General features: G+C 41.0%; 1 protein-coding gene across 7 annotated transcripts in view; it reads left to right on the forward strand.

The window, feature by feature from the left end:
* The window catches only part of FRY (FRY microtubule binding protein), a 526,666-nt gene that overhangs the window by 420,179 nt on the left and 86,850 nt on the right, over positions 1 to 19,637 (forward strand). For all 7 annotated transcript variants that reach the window (XM_056561876.1, XM_056561877.1, XM_056561878.1 and 4 more), the window contains 5 exons: positions 1,877 to 1,959; positions 4,065 to 4,215; positions 8,812 to 8,915; positions 13,446 to 13,631; positions 16,772 to 16,970. In XM_056561876.1, the coding sequence (XP_056417851.1) occupies positions 1,877 to 1,959; positions 4,065 to 4,215; positions 8,812 to 8,915; positions 13,446 to 13,631; positions 16,772 to 16,970 (723 nt within the window). The remainder of the gene's footprint in view (positions 1 to 1,876; positions 1,960 to 4,064; positions 4,216 to 8,811; positions 8,916 to 13,445; positions 13,632 to 16,771; positions 16,971 to 19,637) is intronic.

Below are 19,637 nucleotides of genomic sequence, written 5' to 3' on the forward strand. Positions count from 1 at the left end.
GATTTTGTGAAGCAAAGACACTATCGCAGCTTGTCTGATGCTTCCCCAATTCATTATTCACTAACTTCCTTGCTTAATAATGACCAAGTCTATTTACTAGTCCATTTGTCTCCAGACTGTGGACCTCAAGCTGTTGCAAAACTACAACTCCCAGCATCCCCGGACAGCCTTTGGCTGTCCGGGGATGCTGGGAGTTGTAGTTTTGCAACAGCTAGAGGTCCACAGTTTAGAGACCACTGGTCTAGATTAGTCCATATAGGCAGCTAAACCTGCTAGAAGTCAGTAGCACTGAGCTGCAGTACCAGGCTTCACCACACCAATATGTACGGCGCTGTGCCTATCTAGACATTGAAGAAGACAGTGAGTGACACAGCCCCTTTTGGCCTTCAAAGTCCATCAATGTTCAAGTCCCAGAATCCCTTTTTTTTTTTTTGCAAATATATTATACTATGTGACTACTGAAAATCATGTTCATCCAGGAAAAAGACATGGGGGGAAATGTATTAAAACCTGTGTAAAGGAAAAGTTGACCAGTTGCCCATAGTAACCAATCAAATCGCTTCTTTCATTTTTCATAGACCTCTTTGAAAATGAAAGAAGCGATCTGATTGGTTGCTATGGGCAACTGGTCTACTTTTTCTCTACACAGGTTTTGATAAATCTCCCCCATGTTGTTTATTGTTTTTCTAAATAAAGTTTGTATTTATTGTATTGAACTGATCCAATCAGGTTTCCCACGCCGTTTTATATAATGGGACCTTATCGTTCTTGTTTTTTGTCATTTTGACTGAAATAGGTTTTTTTTTCCCTCAGAAATATTTGTTTAAATATTATAGTTTCTTATCACATCAGAAATGCAGAACAGCAACACTTTTTCTATGAACACATTTCAACAGGCGGTGAATCACTGTAACGTCTGTGGGTTTTGACTGATGGCGGACAGCATTTGGTGCATGCAGATGTATTTATTTAAAGGGGTATTCTGTGATTTTTTTTTTTTTAAGGACTGTGGTACGGGGGGCTGTAAAGTTAGTGTCGTTCATAATATAGTGTCTGTACCTGTGTTTGATGGCTGGTTTCACAATTCTTATGCGATCTTTGCCCCAAATATTCATTTCTAGCAGCATACAAAATGTGATGTCTCAGGTTTTCCCAGGTTGCAGTGCGGCCTGAGACATTACATCACTAGTTGGTTGAAAGGGAGCGTGTCTGTGCTTCAGTGGGTAGAGAAATGGGTGGGAGGGAGCTAATTCTATCTTAAAGGGGTATTCCGGTGAAAAAATTTTTACTTCATATAAACTGGCTCCAGAAAGTTAAACAAATTTGTAAATTTCTTCTATAATAAAAATATTAATCCTAACAGTACTTATCAGCTGCTGAAGTTGAGTTGTTCTTTTCAGTCTGAGTCTGGGGATTTGCTCCTACTCTGGACAGACCCTGAAACAGACAAATGTCAGCAGAGAGCACTGTGGTCAGACAGAAAAGAACAACTCAACTTCAGAAGCTGATAATTTCTGGTAGGATTAAGAATTTTTAATATAAGTAATTTACAAATCTGTTAAACTTTCTAGAGCCAGTCGATATGAAAAAAAAAGTTTTTCACTGGAATACCCCTTTAATCCTTCCAGTACTTATCAGCTGCTGTATGCTCCAGCGAAAGTTGTGTAGTCCTTTCCAGTCTGACCACAGTGCTCTCTGCTGACACCTCTGTCCATGTCAGGAACTTCCAGAGCAGGAGCAAATCCCCATAGCAAACCTCTCCTGCTCTGGACAATACCTGACATCAGTTCAGGAACTAATACATGTGTAGTATAAACTATTGAATATAAATTAAATTAATTTAGATTTTGTATTTATTTGTTTATTTATATTTTAGGTTTGGAAACATCATCAGAGCTCATACGAGGCTGGAGTCAAGATACAGCAACAGTTCTGGAGGATCCTACGATGATGATAAAAGTAAGCGCCATAATACATGTTATATGGGTCTTGCTATGGACAGAACAAATAGTCAGTATTTGAAAAAATATTCTAGTTTCATCTAGTTCTTTGTATAACGCAGTGTTTCCCAACCAAGGTGCCTCCAGTTGTTGCAAAACTATAACTCCCAGTATGCCCGGACAGCCAAAGGCTGTCCGGGCTTGCTGGAAGTTGTAGTTTTGCAACAGCTGGAGGCACCCTAGTTGGGAAACACTGGTATAATGTAAGGCTGTGACCGCAACAAATCAGGAGAAATATTAAAAAGTAGCACATAAAGTACTTTAAAGGGGTATTCCAGGCCAAAAAATTTTTTATATATCAACTGGCTCCAGAAAGTTGAACAGATTTGTAAATTACTTCTATTAAAAAATCTTAATCCTTCCAATAGTTATTAGCTTCTGAAGTTGAGTTGCTGTTTTTTGTCTAACTGCTTTCTGATGACTCACGTCCCGGGAGCTGTCCAGCTCCTATGGGGATATTTTCCCATCATGCACAGCTCCCGGGACGTGACATCATCATTGAGCAGTTAGACAGAAAACTTCAGAAGCTAATAACTATTGGAAGGATTAAGATTTTTTAATAGAAGTAATTTACAAATCTCTTTAACTTTCCGGAGCCAGTTGATATATGAAAAAAAGTTTTTGCCTGGAATACCCCTTTAACAATGGTTTCATTCTTCCTTATACATAAAATAAAGCTTATTTACCAAAACCAGAATATCCATTTAACCTAAATTATTGTATAAAAAAATTTTTATGACAAAAAAAAGTCACGCAGCGTTCTCAAAAATGGATGAAACTTTTCTTTTTATTTAATCCATTAATAGCGTTATATGCTAACATACGGAGAATATAACAGCTTGATGTGTTTCGTGGCTGCTGGAAAATATTTTATTTTATTTATTTTTTTCATATCAACTGGCTCCTTAAAGTTAAACAGATTTGTAAATTACTTTTATAAAAAAAAATCTTAATCCTTCCAGTACTTTTGTAATGTTGTATACTACAGAGGGGTACTCCGATGGAAAAACATTTTTTTGCATTTTTTTTTTTTTTTAAATCAACTGGTGCCAAAAAGTTAAACAGATTGGAAAATGACTTCTAATTAAAAATCTTAATCCTTCCAGTACTTATCAGCTGTTGTATGCTACAGAGGAAGTTGAGTTGTTCTATTCTGTCTGACCACAGTGCTCTCTGCTGACACCTCTGTCCGTGTCAGGAACTGTCCAGAGTAGAAGAAAATCTCCACAGCAAACCTCTCCTGCTCCAGACAGTTCCTGACATGGACAGAGGTGTCAGCAGAGAGCACTGTGGTCAGACAGAAAAGAACTACTTAACTTTCTCTGGAGCAAACAGCAGCTGATAAGTACTGGAAGGATTAGGAATTTTTAATAGAAGTAATTTACAAAACTGTTTAACTTTCTGGCACCAGTGTATTTGAAAAAAAAAAAATTTTCCACCGGAGTACCCCTTTAAAGGGGTACTCCAATGGATTTTTTTTTTTAAATCAACTGGTGCTACAGAGGAAGTTCTTTTCTTTTTGAATTTCCTTTCTGTCTGACCACAGTGCTCTCTGCTGACACCTCTGTCCATGCCAGGAACTGTCCAGAGTAGGAGCAAATCCCCATAGCGAACCTCTCCTGCTCTGGACAGTTCCTGACATGGACAGAGGTGTCAGCAGAGAGCACTGTGGTCAGACAGAAAGGAAATTCAAAGAGAAAAGAACTTCTACTGTAGTATACAGCAGCTGATAAGTACTTGAAGGATTACGATGTTTAAATAGAAGTAATTTACAAATCTGTTTGACTTTTTTGGCACCAGTTGATTTAAAAAAAATAATGTTTTTCACCGGAGTACCCCTTTAAGCTGTTATAAGTATTATATATTTGAAACTTATTGTACCCTTTGAATGGATTTATAAAAGAAAGAGGTTTTATCCATTTTATCTTATCCATGAGAACACTTGTGGATATCCTTGCGGTGTCGACCCTCCTTGCCGATTGGTGAACTGGTTACCATTTTTCTTGTGTTAATATTGTTATAACCAAACTGTAGAATTAATAACATTGATCTCTTCTGTTCTAGATGACCCAGTGTCTCCTTATATCAGCTGGATGTTAAATATAGTGGAGAGTAACCAGCCCCAGCCTCTGCCCATGCCCTGCAATGGGGGATGTTGGGCTCCACTTGTAGACTATCTCCCTGAGACTATTACCCCACGTGGACCTCTGCATAGGTACGGAGCACATTATTGTCAGCTGATGTATGATGTGGTGTCAAAGATCTGTTAGAATGGTTTATCCAGGGATAGGAAAACAGAGATTACGGTATTTTTTTTATTTTTATTTTTTTCATAAAAACACCACCACCCCTGTCCTCAGGTTGTGTCTGGTATTACAACATGACTCCATTCACTTCAATGGAACTGGGCTGCAATACCACACACAGCCTGAAGACCGAGTTGGTGCTTTTTTTTTTTTTTTTTAAAGAAATTAGCTCTGTTTTTCTATTCCTGGATAACCCTGTTAATGTACTGTACTTTGCTAAGAAACATCCATGTGTTGTGCATTATATTTTATTATGATTTTTCATAATCATATTAATGCTAAAAGATTGTTCCATACGTGTAACTGTAATGTGAACAGTGCCGTATAATTTTAGGCATGCTGGGGTTGTAGTTTTGCAACAAATGCAGGCAGCCTGGATGGGAAATCCTGGTCTACCACATCATAGGCCGGTGAATGTAGGTTGGTATAACAGGCAAAAAAGGAGCCTACATTTTGCCTTATGGAATTGGAGTGTAACAATGGCAATTTTAACCCTTAGCCTTTCATATTATTCTTATTGGATCTATCTATGGCAAGTTCACAGAAGGCAGAATGGAATGGTTTTTTTTTTTTTTTTTTCTTTTTTTTTTGTGTGTGTGTGTGTTTTGGAGGAAGGAAGAAAAAAAAAACCTTTAAAAAATTTCTAAAACAATCCAGGTATGCAACATTCCTAAAGTGTACCGGTCACTTTAAAACACTTTGACATGTATTTCCGGGCATACTGGGAGTCGTAATTTTGCAACTGCTGGAGGCACATACACTTCTTAAAGGGGTACTCCACTGCCCCAGCATTCAGAATATTTTGTTCCGAACGCTGGGTGCGGGCTGCGGGGTTTGTGACATCATGGCCACGCCCCCTCAATGCAAGTCTATGGGAGGGGGCGTGGTAGCCACCACGCCCCCTCCCATAGACTTGCATTGAGGGGGTGTGGTGTGACGTCACAAGGGGCATGGACGTGACGTCACGACCCCGGCAGCCTGCACCCAGCAATCGGAACAAAATGTTCCAAACGCTGGGGCAGTGGAGTACCCCTTTAAGAAGTTTATACAGGGTTATCAGCAGATAAAAACCCAAGCAGGGACTTTCCAGGCCAGAAAATCCTTATCTAAATATGACTGATATTTGTAGTTATTATGCTATTATGTTTCACATGAAAAGTATGTGCTCAGGCAAAATGGGTGCCAACAAAATTCTTATTGGACATGGAGAAGCATTCTGCATGCTGGTTGCTATTCAGGTCTAGAACATTAGGGCAGATCTGTTATTGCCAATGTATTTGAATTCTGGCACAGTGTTTGCCAAAAAAGTGGCGTACGTGCCTTGCTCCACACTTATTGTTTGCAATTTTGCACAAGAAGCATGGCCGAGCACCCATCTATGCAGCAAAATATCTGTGTAAAGTACGCCAACTATTAGGTCATGTAAAGTCAGACTAATGGCCCTAATGTACTATTGTGAATCCGACCAGTTTTTCTCAGGTTTTGCACCACAAATTCTGTCTTCGCCAGAATGTGTGGCATAGTGCACCAAAATAAACCTACAAATCTGGTAAACCCAAAAAGGGGGCATGGCCGCCAGGGAAAGGGGATGTGTTCTTATAACCTGACCTATATACTAGCGAACTCACACAAAATCCTGTGAATATATGGCTGGAAATTCCCACCAAATCCTGTATACTGAGACCAATATCAACAATAATACCAGTATACAAGGAGGAATATTATCACCATACATATTACCAGCATACAGTTAATGACTAAATCATGTATACTGTCCAATATTACCAATAATACCAGTATACAAGGAGAAATATTTTCACCATACATATTACCATCATACAGGTACTGACTAAATCCTGTACACTAAGACCAATATTACCAATAATACCAGTATACAAGAAGGAATATTATCACTATACATATTACCATCATACTGTTACTGACCAAATCCTGTACACTGAGACCAATAACACAAATAATACCAGTATACAAGGAGGAATATTTTCACCATACATATTACCATCATACTGTTACTGACCAAATCCCATACACTGAGACCAATATTGCCAATACTACCAGTATATAATGAGGAATTATTATCACCATACATATTACTATTATGCTGTTACTGACCAAATCCTGTAGACTATGACCAATATTACTAGTATGCAAGAACGAATATTATTACCATAGATATTGCTGTCGTACTGTATCAGCCCTGTATCTGGTGCATTTATCTGGTGCATTTTTAGATTGTCTATTCCAAGTATTAGAATGTTTTAATAAGTTTGTTTTACTGTCACAGTAATGCGTTGCCATATTGAGGCACCTTGCAGGAACACACTCCTTAGTATGGAACCATAGACCCTTCTGCTGGATTCACATTGTACCACTCCTGCAGTGTGCTTGGGGATTGGGCTGCTTTCACACTACATTTGAGACGTCCATATTCCATAATCTTTTTATGCATATATCAAATGTATCCATAGGCCCCTATTCACTTGATGGAGGATTAAGTTGCATTTTATTAATCCCCTCAGGCTGAAATACCATTTTTTTTTTTTTTTGCTGTATGGAATATCACAGCAGATTTATCTATTGCTTACAGAGAAAACCCTGCTGATGTATACCTAAAGTGGACACTGTGGGGTGAAAACAGCTTAAAACACTTAGAGACCATTCAGTGTGTGGGTATATATGTCTAATAAATAAAAAAGTACTATGCCATAAAATTGCACTGCAACTCACATTAATCTGCAGCATTAGGTAGGCAGCAGTTCCCCCACATTAGGTAGCAGTTTCCCCACATTTGGTAGCATAGTTTTCCCACATTAGGTAGCATAGATTCCCTACATTAGGTAGCAATTTTCCCACATTAGGTAGCATAGATTCCCCACATTAGGTAGCATAGTTTCCCCACATTAGGTAGCATAGATTCCCTAAATTAGGTAGCAGTTTTCCCACATTAGGTAGCATAGATTCCACACATTAGGTAGCATAGTTTCCCCACGTTAGGTAGCATAGTTTCCCCACATTCGGTAGCATAGTTTCCCCACATTCGGTAGCATAGTTTCCCCACATTAGGTAGCATAGTTTCCCCACATTAGGTAGCAGTTTCCCCACATTAGGAAGCAGTTTCCCCACCTTAGGTAGCATAGCCCCCCCCCCCCCCCCCCCCCAACACACAGACAGACACAGAGAGACACACTTACCTGGCCTGCGCAGCGCTTCTCCTCCCCGGCGGTGGCCTGACAAGTGACGTCACCGACGTCCTTCTGCACGGGTCTGCTGAGGTACGTCACTTGCGTGACGTCCCTCGTCAGACCGGGGTCGACCAGCTGCAAACTCGCCCACTTTAGTACAGTGAGCAGCGCCGGCCCTACCATGAACCTGCTAGGCACAAAAAAAAAGGGGGGACAGCAAAGTGCCGCCCCTGAAAAGTGCCGCCTAGGACCAATGGTCCCACCAGGTCCCATGATAGGGCTGGCCCTTGAAAGGCGGCAGGCCCCCTCACACGCTGGGCCCCTGTGTGCACAGACGATATGTCCGCCCCTGCTATGTTATACTACCCTCAGCAAGGGCAGCATAACATCGATGAACGGTTTTCTCTAGGATGTAAGAAGGGGTGTCAGAGCAGGATCAGACTACACAGGGTTGATCTGTAGTCTGTTACCATAGTAACACATAGCTCTGTATAACAGTTTTAGACACAAAACGTGTGCTGGGAGTTGTTGGTGTGCAACAGCTGGAGGCACCCTGATTTGAAAACACTGACTTAGGTCTAAAAGCCTATAGTACAAATTGGAAAGGAACATAAATATTACTATATTAAGGAAGAACACCTGTGCCAGATCAAAGGGTAAAACATTTAACACCCAATGCTTTTCCCCTTCATTTTTTGACATGCAGCTGGTTGTTTGAGGCAGCGCAGTCATATATGGAAGTGAGGTGCGGCGTCTTATCTGAAGCAGGTTTAGCAATAGACCTCATGTCAGGAATGCAGCTGCCAGACCCCGAGTAACAGACAGGAAACGTCTGATGGCAATGCTGTGATAAGCGCGTCTTGTTAGTTCACGGCTAAGTATACAGGCTGCCCACGTGAGCCGCTGTTATCAGTGCTGACATTTTTTGCATTACTTTCCCTACCAGCGTTGAAAACCCAGAAAGAAACATAAAACAGACATGTACCTCCACTTTTTTCCGCGAGCCCGAAACGGGGCTTCATCTACAAAAAACATCCCAAAAATGATATTAATATTTAATTTTTCTTTGTATATCCTAACCTAGTACAGTGGTCTCCAAGCTGTGGCGTTGCAAAACTGCAACTCCCAGCATGCCCGGACAGCCGTTGGCTGTCCGGGCATGCTGGGAGTTGTAGTTTTGCAACAGTTACTCTAGTATCAAGATCAGTCTTGTAAAGCGGTTATTGTACGTAAAAATTGGTTATAATGAGAAGTGCATTATGTTGAACCCATTGTTCTATCTTTTTTTTTGTTTGCACATAGGTGTAATATTGCTGTGATATTCATGGCAGAAATGGTGGTGGATCACAGCGTGAGAGAAGACTGGGCCCTTCACCTGCCTCTGCTGCTCCATGCGCTCTTCTTAGGCAAGTGCCATGTCTCATTTTTTATTGACTTGGGCCTCCCTACTTAAAGTGTACCTGCGATATGAGAAAACAAAAAAAAAATAATGCCTATATATGTTACTACCTAGGTCATTCAGATGCTTTACATGTCTTTTTTATGTGTCTAGCTTTTGTAGTTGGCTCACAAATACCTCTGTTCTGCTACTCACTCATTCTGACATCCACTGTTCAGGAAGGGGCGTGTCCAAGGCAAGCACTGAGCCCGCCCTCACTCACCATATATTCACATCCTCCCTGAGTCTGCTGTGCTGTGCTGTGTCTCTTCATCCAATCACTGCAGGATGCTCTGTAACAGCTTTCTCTATACTGCAGTCTGATAGGACAGGAGTGAGCATAGAGGAGTGCTAGTCCCGCTCTCTTTTACTAGACTTTGTCTCAGCCTGTACTTTAGCTAGAACAAAGATGATACTGTAGCCGACAGAATTATGTTCTGGATCTGCCTGACAAAAGTGACCAGATCAAAAGTATTGCATAGCAACCCCTTTCCTTTCAGTAGAGCTGGTTGTGTGGCATCAGTAAAAGCCGACATAGGGCTATCTGCTGCCACCGATGTTTGTGTAGGGAACTGCAGGTTCTTGCTTTCCTAATCTGTGACAGAGCCCCTCCCCCAGTGTATTGGTAAGCCCAGATAAGATGCATTAATATATACTGTACACTAGTGATGTCACTAGCGCTGTGAGTGGGGAGCCAGGTCATGAGCAGCCCTGCAGTTCGCCACACAAATGGTGGCAGCAGAGAGCCCTGTTTTGGCTCTTAAAGGGGTTATCCAGGAAAAAACTTTTTTTAATATATCAACTGGCTCCAGAAAGTTAAACAGATTTGTTAATTACTTCTATTAAAAAAATCTTAATCCTTTCAGTACTTATGAGCTGCTGAAGTTGAGTTCTTCTTTTCTGTCTAAGTGCTCTCTGATGACACCTGTCTTGGGAACTGTCCAGAGTAGAAGCAAATCCCCATAGCAAACCTCTTCCACTCTGTGCAGTTCCCGAGACAAGCAGAGATGTCAGCAGAGAGCTCTGCATTGCCAGTCAGAAAATAACTCAACTTCAGCAGCTGATAATTTTTGGAAGGATTAAGATTTTGTAATATAAGTAATTTACAAATCTGTTTAACTTCCTGGAGCCATTTGATATCATTTAAAAAAAAAAGTTTTTTCCTGGAATACCCCTTTAATGCTGCCACACAACCTGTAAAAGTAAATAATGCAAAATATTGTACTTTTTCATTATAAAGTTTAATTACAATGGTATACAAGCAAAGCAATATATCAAACTTTTGTCTATTGGGCTTGGGGGGGCACCTGATTGTCTCCCAGCAGGTGATGTCGGAGGAAAGAGAGAGGAGTCATATTAAAATTCAACATGTCCAATTTTTTTGTTGTCCCTGAATATAAGCCATATTCAGGGAGGTTCTTCTTGTGAAACTGTGAATTCCTATTCCTTCTTGGTGTACACCGTTAAACAGTGTAAGGCCACATTCATATTAGGCTACTTATTGGGGGGATACGTCAGCATAATGGTCGAACAGTATGCCAATATATTCTGCGGTGTACTTGAATGTAGTCACAAGTGGACTACATTTAGTCCATTGAAATCAATGACACAGCACTGGTACACCATTAAATGCATCTACATACTCTACCATTTTGCTAGAATTCCTACCTATACCCCCCAAATGAAGGCTACTTATCTAATGTGACCGAAGCCTGAAGTCAAATCTAGTATTTGATTTATGACCATAGTATATTCTTCAAGAGTATTATTTGTGTGATTTAACAAAAAAAAAAAAAAAGGGTACAAGTTGCCTTCCAAGATGTAAGAATTATAGAATTACTTTTTAATCTTCTTTTTCATATTGTGAAATGAACTTTGTACAGTGGTTAAAGTTTAATTCTGTTTAACAAACTGTTTTCGACATCATAAGAGAAGAAGATAAGTCTTTCCTAGTGTTCACAAGTTGCCACTTGGGTGTTCTATAAACAAATTTTTGAAACTAATAAAATTCTGGAACATCCAAAGTGATAAATTGGTACAAATAAGCTGATTTATACATAGGAAATGACCTGCCAGACAGTAAGGTTTATGCATGTCTGGGGGGGGTCGCCAAACATGACCAAGGGCATGGCAGCTATAGGTAGAGCAAAGTTCCACCTGGGTTCTGTTGCTTGAGGTCGCCCAAGACCCCACTGCCACATAACAAGAAATCAGTGTTAGGGTCTATTCACACGGCAGAATTTCCACCTTAAAGTAAAGCCCATAGACTTCTATGGGATTCCGCACTCCCATTCACACTTCTGAGTTTCTGCTTGCTTTAAAGGGTTACTCCGCTCCCCAGCGTCTGGATTTCAATGTTCCAAATACTGGGTGCGGGCTTCCGTGTTCACGTCCGCCCCCTCGTGACGCCCCGTGACATCACGGCCCGCCCCCTCAATGAAAGTCTATGGGAAGAGGGCACGACGGCTGTCAAGCCCCCTCCCATAGACTTGCATTGAGGGGTGGGATGTAACATCATGGGGCGGGACGTGACATCATGAGGGGGCGGGCGTGAACACAGAAGCCCGCACCCAAGATTCGGAACATTGAGTTCCGGGGCTGAGGAGCGGAGTAACCCTTTAATTTGAGGTGGAATTCCGTAAGGGGAAATTCAGCCGTGTGAATAGACCCTTTTAAATGGCTTATAGTAACTGGCCCCAGGAGCTTCAAGTTACATGCTTTATTACATTATGTTAGTGCACATGGCTTCCAGTTCACCATGTTATTTCCATTTCTAGTTTCTGAAAATGTAGCATGCTTTTTCTTGGTTTAAATGTTGTATTCATTTGGGTCACCCTTACCCATGCTTCATTGCAAGGGGAGCCAGGAAAGGACTGTCACATCATTAGTCAAGTTTGTCTAGTCCAGAGGTGTCTAAACTGTGGACCTCTGGATGTTGAAAAAACAACTACTTCAACCCAGCATGCCTTGAACATCTGGAGGTCCACAGTTTAGAGACCACTGGTCTAGTCTGCACGGGTATTAAAGGGGTACTCCCGTGGAAAACTTTTTTTTTTTTAATCAACTGGTTCCAGAAAGTTAAACAGATTTGTAAATTACTTCTATTAAAAAATCTTAATCCTTCCAGTACTTATTAGCTGCTGAATACTACAGAGGAAATTGTTTTCTTTTTGGAACACAGAGCTCTCTGCTGACATCATGACCACAGTGCTCTCTGCTGACATCTCTGTCCATTTTAAGAACTGTCCAGAGTAGGAGAAAATCCCCATAGCAAACATATGCTGCTCTGGACAGTTCCTAAAATGGACAGAGATGTCAGCAGAGAGCACTGTGGTCATGATGTCAGCAGAGAGCTCTGTGTTCCAAAAAGAAAACCATTTACTCTGTAGTATTCAGCAGCTAATAAGTACTGGAAGGATTAAGATTTTTTAATAGAAGTAACTTACAAATCTGTTTAACTTTTTGGCACCAGTTTATTGAAAAAAAAAGTTTTCCACGGGAGTACCCCTTTAATTTGTGCAAGTGTTTAAAGGGTTTTTTCCAGGACTTTATTTATCTTTTGATGACTTATCCTCAGGATCTTTTCACTGTAAATGTGGGCTACCTGGGGTCTGGCAAACAGTTGAATGATGTAGGTGTCGGGTGTTGGACCCCCATGGATTGTATATTAAAGGAAAAATATCCTGGATAACCCCTCTAAGAGCTTAGCTGTGTTGGTTAAAATCAAAATGTGCCCTTTGGGGTTGAAAATTATTGTCAAATCTTAAAACTACCTTTCAAAACCTCATGTCACGTAATACCCTATATCTGTGTGCAGTAATGTGGACAGTTATTTGTCCATTTTGTTATCCAAGTTCATTGTATTTAGATGCTATCTCCTTAAAGGGGTACTCCACCTCTAGACATCTTATCCCCTATCCAAAGGATAGGGAACAAAATGTTTGATCGTGGCGGTACTGCAGCTTGGACCCCTGCGATCTCTGTGCAGCACCTACTGCAGCTTGGACCCCTGCGATCTCTGTGCAGCACCTACTGCAGCTTGGACCCCTGCGATCTCTGTGCAGCACCTACTGCAGCTTGGACCCCTGCGATCTCTGTGCAGCACCTGGCGTTCGTTTAGAACGCTGGGTGCGGGCGGCGGGAGTCGTGATATCACAGCCTACTCCTGCAAACGTTATGCCACGCCACCTCAATACAAGTTTATGCAAGTCTATGGGAGGTGGCGTGTCGCCACGCACCCTCCCATAGACTTCCATTGAGGGGGCGTGGTGTGACATCACAAGGGACTTGGCTGTGACATCACGATCCCCCTCCCCCCCGCCGCCTGCTCCAAGCATTTGAAACAAAATGTTCCGAACGCAGGGGCAGTGGAGTACCCCTGTAGAATTTCTTACACTGTATACGCTCTTCCTGTGAATCCTGCACTTTCATTTCTGTCTAATACTCAAACATAAATGTGTGTTGTGGCTGTAAGTCTATGCTCCTTTGTATTTCTTAGGTCTGGACCATTACCGCCCTGAGGTCTTCGAGCACAGCAGAAAGCTCCTGCTTCACCTTCTGATAGCACTGTCTTGTAATAGTAATTTCTCTAGTATTGCCTCTGTTCTATTACATGCCCGAGAGATCAATGAAGCTAAGACATTGACTGTGCAGTCCTCCTGCCACTCAGAATACCCATACACAGGTAAGTGCCCCCAGACCCAGAAGGTACTTACACACATAGGATAGTAGTTGGCTATCCCTCCATACTCCATGAACGTTCAGCTCAGCTGGGGGGGCAGAAAACCCCTAAAATCTCAGAAACAGGGTAGCATATTAATAAATGATAAATAGCACTACACTCAGGGCACTCTAAGCTATTAGGAGATATTACAAATTAAGCATTTTTGGGGGACCACAGGTCCTTTTCAGTTGGTGAAGCTACTCCTCCATTTTAAGGATGTAAAAAGGACCCATGGCCAACCCAATAAAATATAGATTTTACGGCCAGTAAATAGCTTAGGGTACCCTGATTTAAAACCGTTCTACGTTTTTTTGATATGTTCTTCCCTTCCTGAAATGAGGGTTCTTTATTTGTCTGATGATTTAAGGAATGGGCGGGTCAGATGGGCGTGAACTTAATTTAAAAAAATGGGAGTGACTGTAAAAATGGGTGAGATTGTAAGGTCAGGGGTGTAAATGTTGCATATTGAGGGGCATAAATGCCATATATATGTCCTTTGTTGCAAATATATCTGAATAAAAACAAGTCCTGTGTATCTGTTGGCATACTTCAAAGTCTTTCTACCATCTGCACACAGTAGCTCTCACAAGAAAGAAACCCCCATTTTTACCTTCCTCTTTACTAATGCCATATATATGCAATGTCTGTATTCCTTGTTTTTATGTATTGGTTTAAATACACACCTGCTTTTATGCCTGACCAGTTTTTGTATCATGTGTGTTTTGGTCAGGATTGTTTTAATGTTTGCAGCCAATAGGCTACTGGGTGAGGTTATTTAGACCCCACCTCTGTTGGAATTGCACTATGCTACATGTTTTCACTATGTTTCATAACACCTTATTCTGTGTAAGTGTATAGCCATGGCTTCTTATCCTGTATCTAGATTGTAGTCTTGTTATGTTTGTACTTTGCTCTGGGTTTTAGTATTATGCTTTGTATATATTTTGTGTACCTTGGTAAGACTTGTGTCCAGATTGTACTCTCTTATAAGTCCTGTTTAGTTCTTGTTCTAAGTCCAGTGTTTGGTATTTAGTATTCCTGTTTAGAATCTTGACCCATATCCCGTATTATGGAGTTTGGCTCTTGAAGTTCCCATATTCCTCCATGTTTTGGAGTTTGGTTTTTGAAGTTTTTCTTGTATCGGTCTAGTGTGTATTGTGTTCTAGTAATCCTGACCTGTATGGTGTCTGAAATCAGTAAACCCGTTCATTCCCTGCATTTCCTGGTCCTGTTTAGTCCGGGTTTAATTTATCCTGTAATTCAGTCATGTTTATATTATCATATCTGCCGTTTATCTTGTCTCCGGTTCCTGAACTGATTGTCAGTTTGCTATATCTTGCCTTTATATTTCTGTTTGTTGCTACTTAGAATTCACGCTGTGTATGAGGTCCCTAGTCCTGTTGTTGATTATTGTGTTAACAGCTCGTCTTCTTAACATGTACCCTGACTTTGTACAGTATCTGTTTATTATTTTTACTCTGACACGCCAGCACATTAGCACAGTATATGGACCGTCTTCGAGGTTGTAGATCCGTCACGTAAGGCGTATATACAATAGGAAGGGATAGGGGCTGTGGGTGAGATTAGGGCCTTACCACTTTCTTGCCCTTTTCGTGATAATATATATATAACCCCTAACTGTCTGATTCCATCCATTACCTGGTAGTCACTTCCATTATTAAACTTTCACGCCCATCTGACAGATTTCCTAAATTGTCAGAAGACTATAAACCCTCATATCTCAGGAATGGAAGGGCGTATCAAGAAACTGTAAAAAGATCAGGTCACCCTAAGCAATCTAATTTTTTGGATTGGCCACAGCTCCCCCTTTAAGGGTCTTGTGGTTCGGGCCTCAACAAATCAATAAAGAGCCAAAGAGGCGTCCTAAGCCCCTGAATGGCTGAGGGCTTTTTGCCTCATCATTCCCTTTCACATCCCTATTCCTGCTTAATTGACAGTCTGCCGAAAGCCAAACCCTGTTTCCACATCCTGCACTTGCACACAATTTGTATGCACAGCAAAGGAACGAGATGTGGAAACAGGGCTTGGCTTCCAGCTGTCAATCAGGGATGAGAGGGGGAGCGAGGAGGCATTCCAGCACTCAGGAATAAGGGATTGGAGATGCCTATTTTACTCTTTGCACCAGAGAGTAAAAACACTTTTCTCTGTTATGGCAGCACAGACACATGAATGAAAGGTTCCATATGTCTCCTTGTCCTAACAGCCTCAGTTTGGAACTTCAAAAACAGCTGAAGGATTCCCTTTAAATGAAAGCATATAGAATTTGTGTATAAGTTTCATTTGAAAATAGTTAAGGGGCCCCATCATGCACTTTTTGTTGAAGCAGCATTAAAGGGGTACTCTGGTGGGAAAAAAAAAAAATTTTAATCAACTGGTACCAGAAAGTTAATCAGATTTGAAAATTACTTCTATTAAAATATCTTAACCCTTCCAGTACTTAGCAGCTGCTGTATGCTCCACAGGAAGTTCTTTTCTTTTTAAATTTATTTTCTGTCTGACCACAGTGCTCTCTGCTGACACCTCTGTCCCTGTCAGGAACTGTTTAGAACAGGAGAAGTTTGCTATGTGGATTTGCTCCTGCTCTGGACAGTCCCTGATATGGAGGTGTCAGCAGAGAGCACTGTGGTCAGAAAGAAAAGAAATTCAAAAAGAAAAGAACTTCCTGTGGAGCATACAGCAGCTGATAAGTCCTGGTAGGATTAAGATTTTTTAATAGAAATCATTTACAAATCTGTATAACTTTCTGGCATCAGTTGATTTAAAAAAAAAATTTGTTTTCCACCAGAGTACCCCTTTTAACTAGTAGCTGAGATTTTTCTGTATCACCGATTACTGGGAAGCAGTAGCCATCTTGTCTAATCTTCTAACCATAGACATAAACATGCACACTTGCACACAGGTGTTTTCACATATTTATTGAAATATAGGTATGGGTACATGTGTATACATTGCTCTATGCTTCACAGCTTGTAAATATCTATAGCAATGTGGAATTTGCGAGGAAACAGTCTGTCTGCCCCTTAGACATGTCTGTGTGCGTGCTGCAGAGATATGCTACATTCCTGTATTATCTTTGGCAGGAGGCTTTGACTTTCTCCGGGAGTACCAGTCTTCACCAGTGCCAGACTCCGGCCTCAGCTCTAGTTCTACCTCCTCCAGTATCAGTCTTGGAGGAAGCAGTGGGAACATCCCCCAGATCAGCCAGGAGATAGAGGACGTTGGCACATCAGCTGAGACGGATGAGAAAGCCAACAAGTTAATAGAGTTTCTGACCACCAGGTGAGCCGTCTAGAGGGAACAGATTATCTCAACTCTTATATACATTGCTGACAACCTCATTTTTTGTTAGGTCTGCACGATAGGAAATCGTGTTCTAGTTGGGGTTATCAGTGTTTGTGTAGCTATGAACAACACTGAATTATTTTCCTCTTGGCAACCTTCTCTGCAAGCTGAACAAATACTGAAGGGTTAATAGGTTAATGATGCGCCACCTTCAAGGGTTCTGTTCGCATTATCAGGAGTTTTTATGCGCACCTTAGTACATTTCTCTGGGTGTTAAAAAGTGTAAGACTTTCCAATGACGGTAGCTGATTTTGGCCCTAAACATAATTGTGAGAGCTAATTTTTTTGGCCTTGTAAGTTAAAAAGGCCATACACATTACATAAATGTCATCCTGAAACACTGTTTTCAGTGGCATAGTCAACCATCTAATGTGTATGGGGGGCCTCATGATTCTCCACTGAAGGCAGAAGTCTTTGGAAATAAGGATGGATCAGGCAGTTTAAAGTGTACCTGTCTCATCACAGGGTTAATCACTAGGTCATGCAGATTATTTCCATGTCTTTTATATGTGTCTAGCTTTTGTATTTGGCTCACAAATCCCTCTGTTCTGTTGCTCACTCATTCTGATAGCCACTGTTCAAAAAATGGGTGTGTCCAAGGCCACCCTTACTTAACTTGCATTCACTTCCTCCCTGAGTCTGCTGTGCTGGGTCTCTTCATCCAGTCACTGCAGGCTGCTCTAACCCCCTACTCTCTGTTTACATAAAGGAGTCTGGACAGGACAGGAATGAGCACAGAGAAGTGCTAGTCCACCCTCACTTACTGGACTTTGTCCCAGCCTGTGTTTCTGCTGGGACAAAAATTATGCTGCAGCCGGACAGGATTATGTTCTGGATGATATTGGGACCCCTAGTGGTCTTTTTTATAAACCATCATAAAAATAAAAATAAAAGTATATTAGAAAGGTTAATGTGTTACCAACTGCCCGATCATTTTGTTCTCAGAGGGAGAAGCCACCACCAGAGTCTGACAGCCCCCCCAATAGAAAACTTGCAATACATATGCATGCGCGAGCCGCGTATGCATATGTATAGGGAGACTGGGAGTGCATACACATATGGGACCCACCAACCAGGAATGTAATGCAGTAGTTCCCAACATACCATAAGGCACTCTCTAAAAAATATATTTTTTAAGAAGAACCCTTACAAATACCCAGTTCTTATATTAATAGATATAGCTGTCTGTTATATCTGTTATGGTAGAACTCCACCTAAATTTAGCCATTTATGGAAACTTAGCTCAGACATTCTGGATTTCTTTATGATACCATTGCATCCCCCATGATTAGGAGCGCAGGTGTTTTTTTTTGTTCTTTTTTTACCTTATAATATTAGTTATTAAGGATGAAGAATGCAACAGATGGTAATTTGCATTTTTAACCCCCTAAAAATGTTCATATATGGCCAATTCTGACAAATGCCAAATTGATGTTGTATAGTTTGGGCAACACCCTATTCGGGCATTCTAGATACTTAAGTGGGCATGCGCTTGCCAGTGGGTGGAGTGGCTACTAAGAGTGTCTAGAGCAGTGTTTCCCATACAGTATGCATCCAGCTGTTGCAAAACTACAACTCCCAGCATGCCCAGACAACCAAAGGCTGTCCGGGCATGCTGGGAGTTGTAGTTTTGCAACAGCTGGAGGCACACTAGTCTAAAGGATCCAGGCACTTTGATTTCAGTTTTGTAATACTTAATTCCTCTTAAAGGGGTTATCCAGGAAAAAACGTTTTTTGTATATATCAACTGGCTCCAGAAAGTTAAACAGATTTGTAAATTACTTCTATTAAAAAATCTTAATCCTTTCAGTACTTATGAGCTTCTGAAGTTAAGGTTGTTCTTTTCTGTCTAAGTGCTCTATGATGACACGTGTCTCGGGAACCGCCCAGTTTAGAACCGCCCGAGACACTTGTCATCATAGATCACTTAGACAGAAAAGAACAACCTTAACTTCAGAAGCTCCTAAGTACTGAAAGGATTAAGATTTTTTAATAGAAGTAATTTACAAATCTGTTTAACTTTCCGGAGCCAGTTGATATATAAAAAAAAAGTTTTTTCCTGGATAACCCCTTTTAAGGTGGCGCTGCAGGGGTATTGAACATTTTGATGGCAGACGGACACCTTGTGATCAGCTTATTTTTAGAGGATCAGTCAGATAAAAAGCTGTCTAAAATGGAATACCTTTTTAGAATTGACCCCTTATATACGTGAGACCTAGTCATACAGGTTACTACAGTGTGCCTCCATCCAGCTGTTGCAAAACCACAACTCCCAGCATGCCCGAACATGCTGGTAGTTGTAGTTTTGCAACAGCTGGAGACAGATTGTGTGGAAACCACTGGGTTACTGTATTCGTTTAATATCTTGTATCACAAGACAATTCAAATATTTGAAAAATTGTTTCTATGTTTGGTTGTTAGAGAAGGAAAAGCTTCAGATTTCATAGAGTTTAATGGCGCCATCTGCTGATGGTTTAATGTAAACGTGTTCTTTTTCACAGACGATACTTGAAGATACTAGTTAATTCTGCATGCGGATTCAGGTGCAGAATTCCCCAAGTGGACTTTCCACAGGGGAAAATTCAGCAAGCGGAATATGTTGCT

The sequence above is a fragment of the Hyla sarda genome, chromosome 2 (genome assembly GCF_029499605.1).
Source record: "Hyla sarda isolate aHylSar1 chromosome 2, aHylSar1.hap1, whole genome shotgun sequence".
NCBI lineage: Eukaryota > Metazoa > Chordata > Amphibia > Anura > Hylidae > Hyla > Hyla sarda.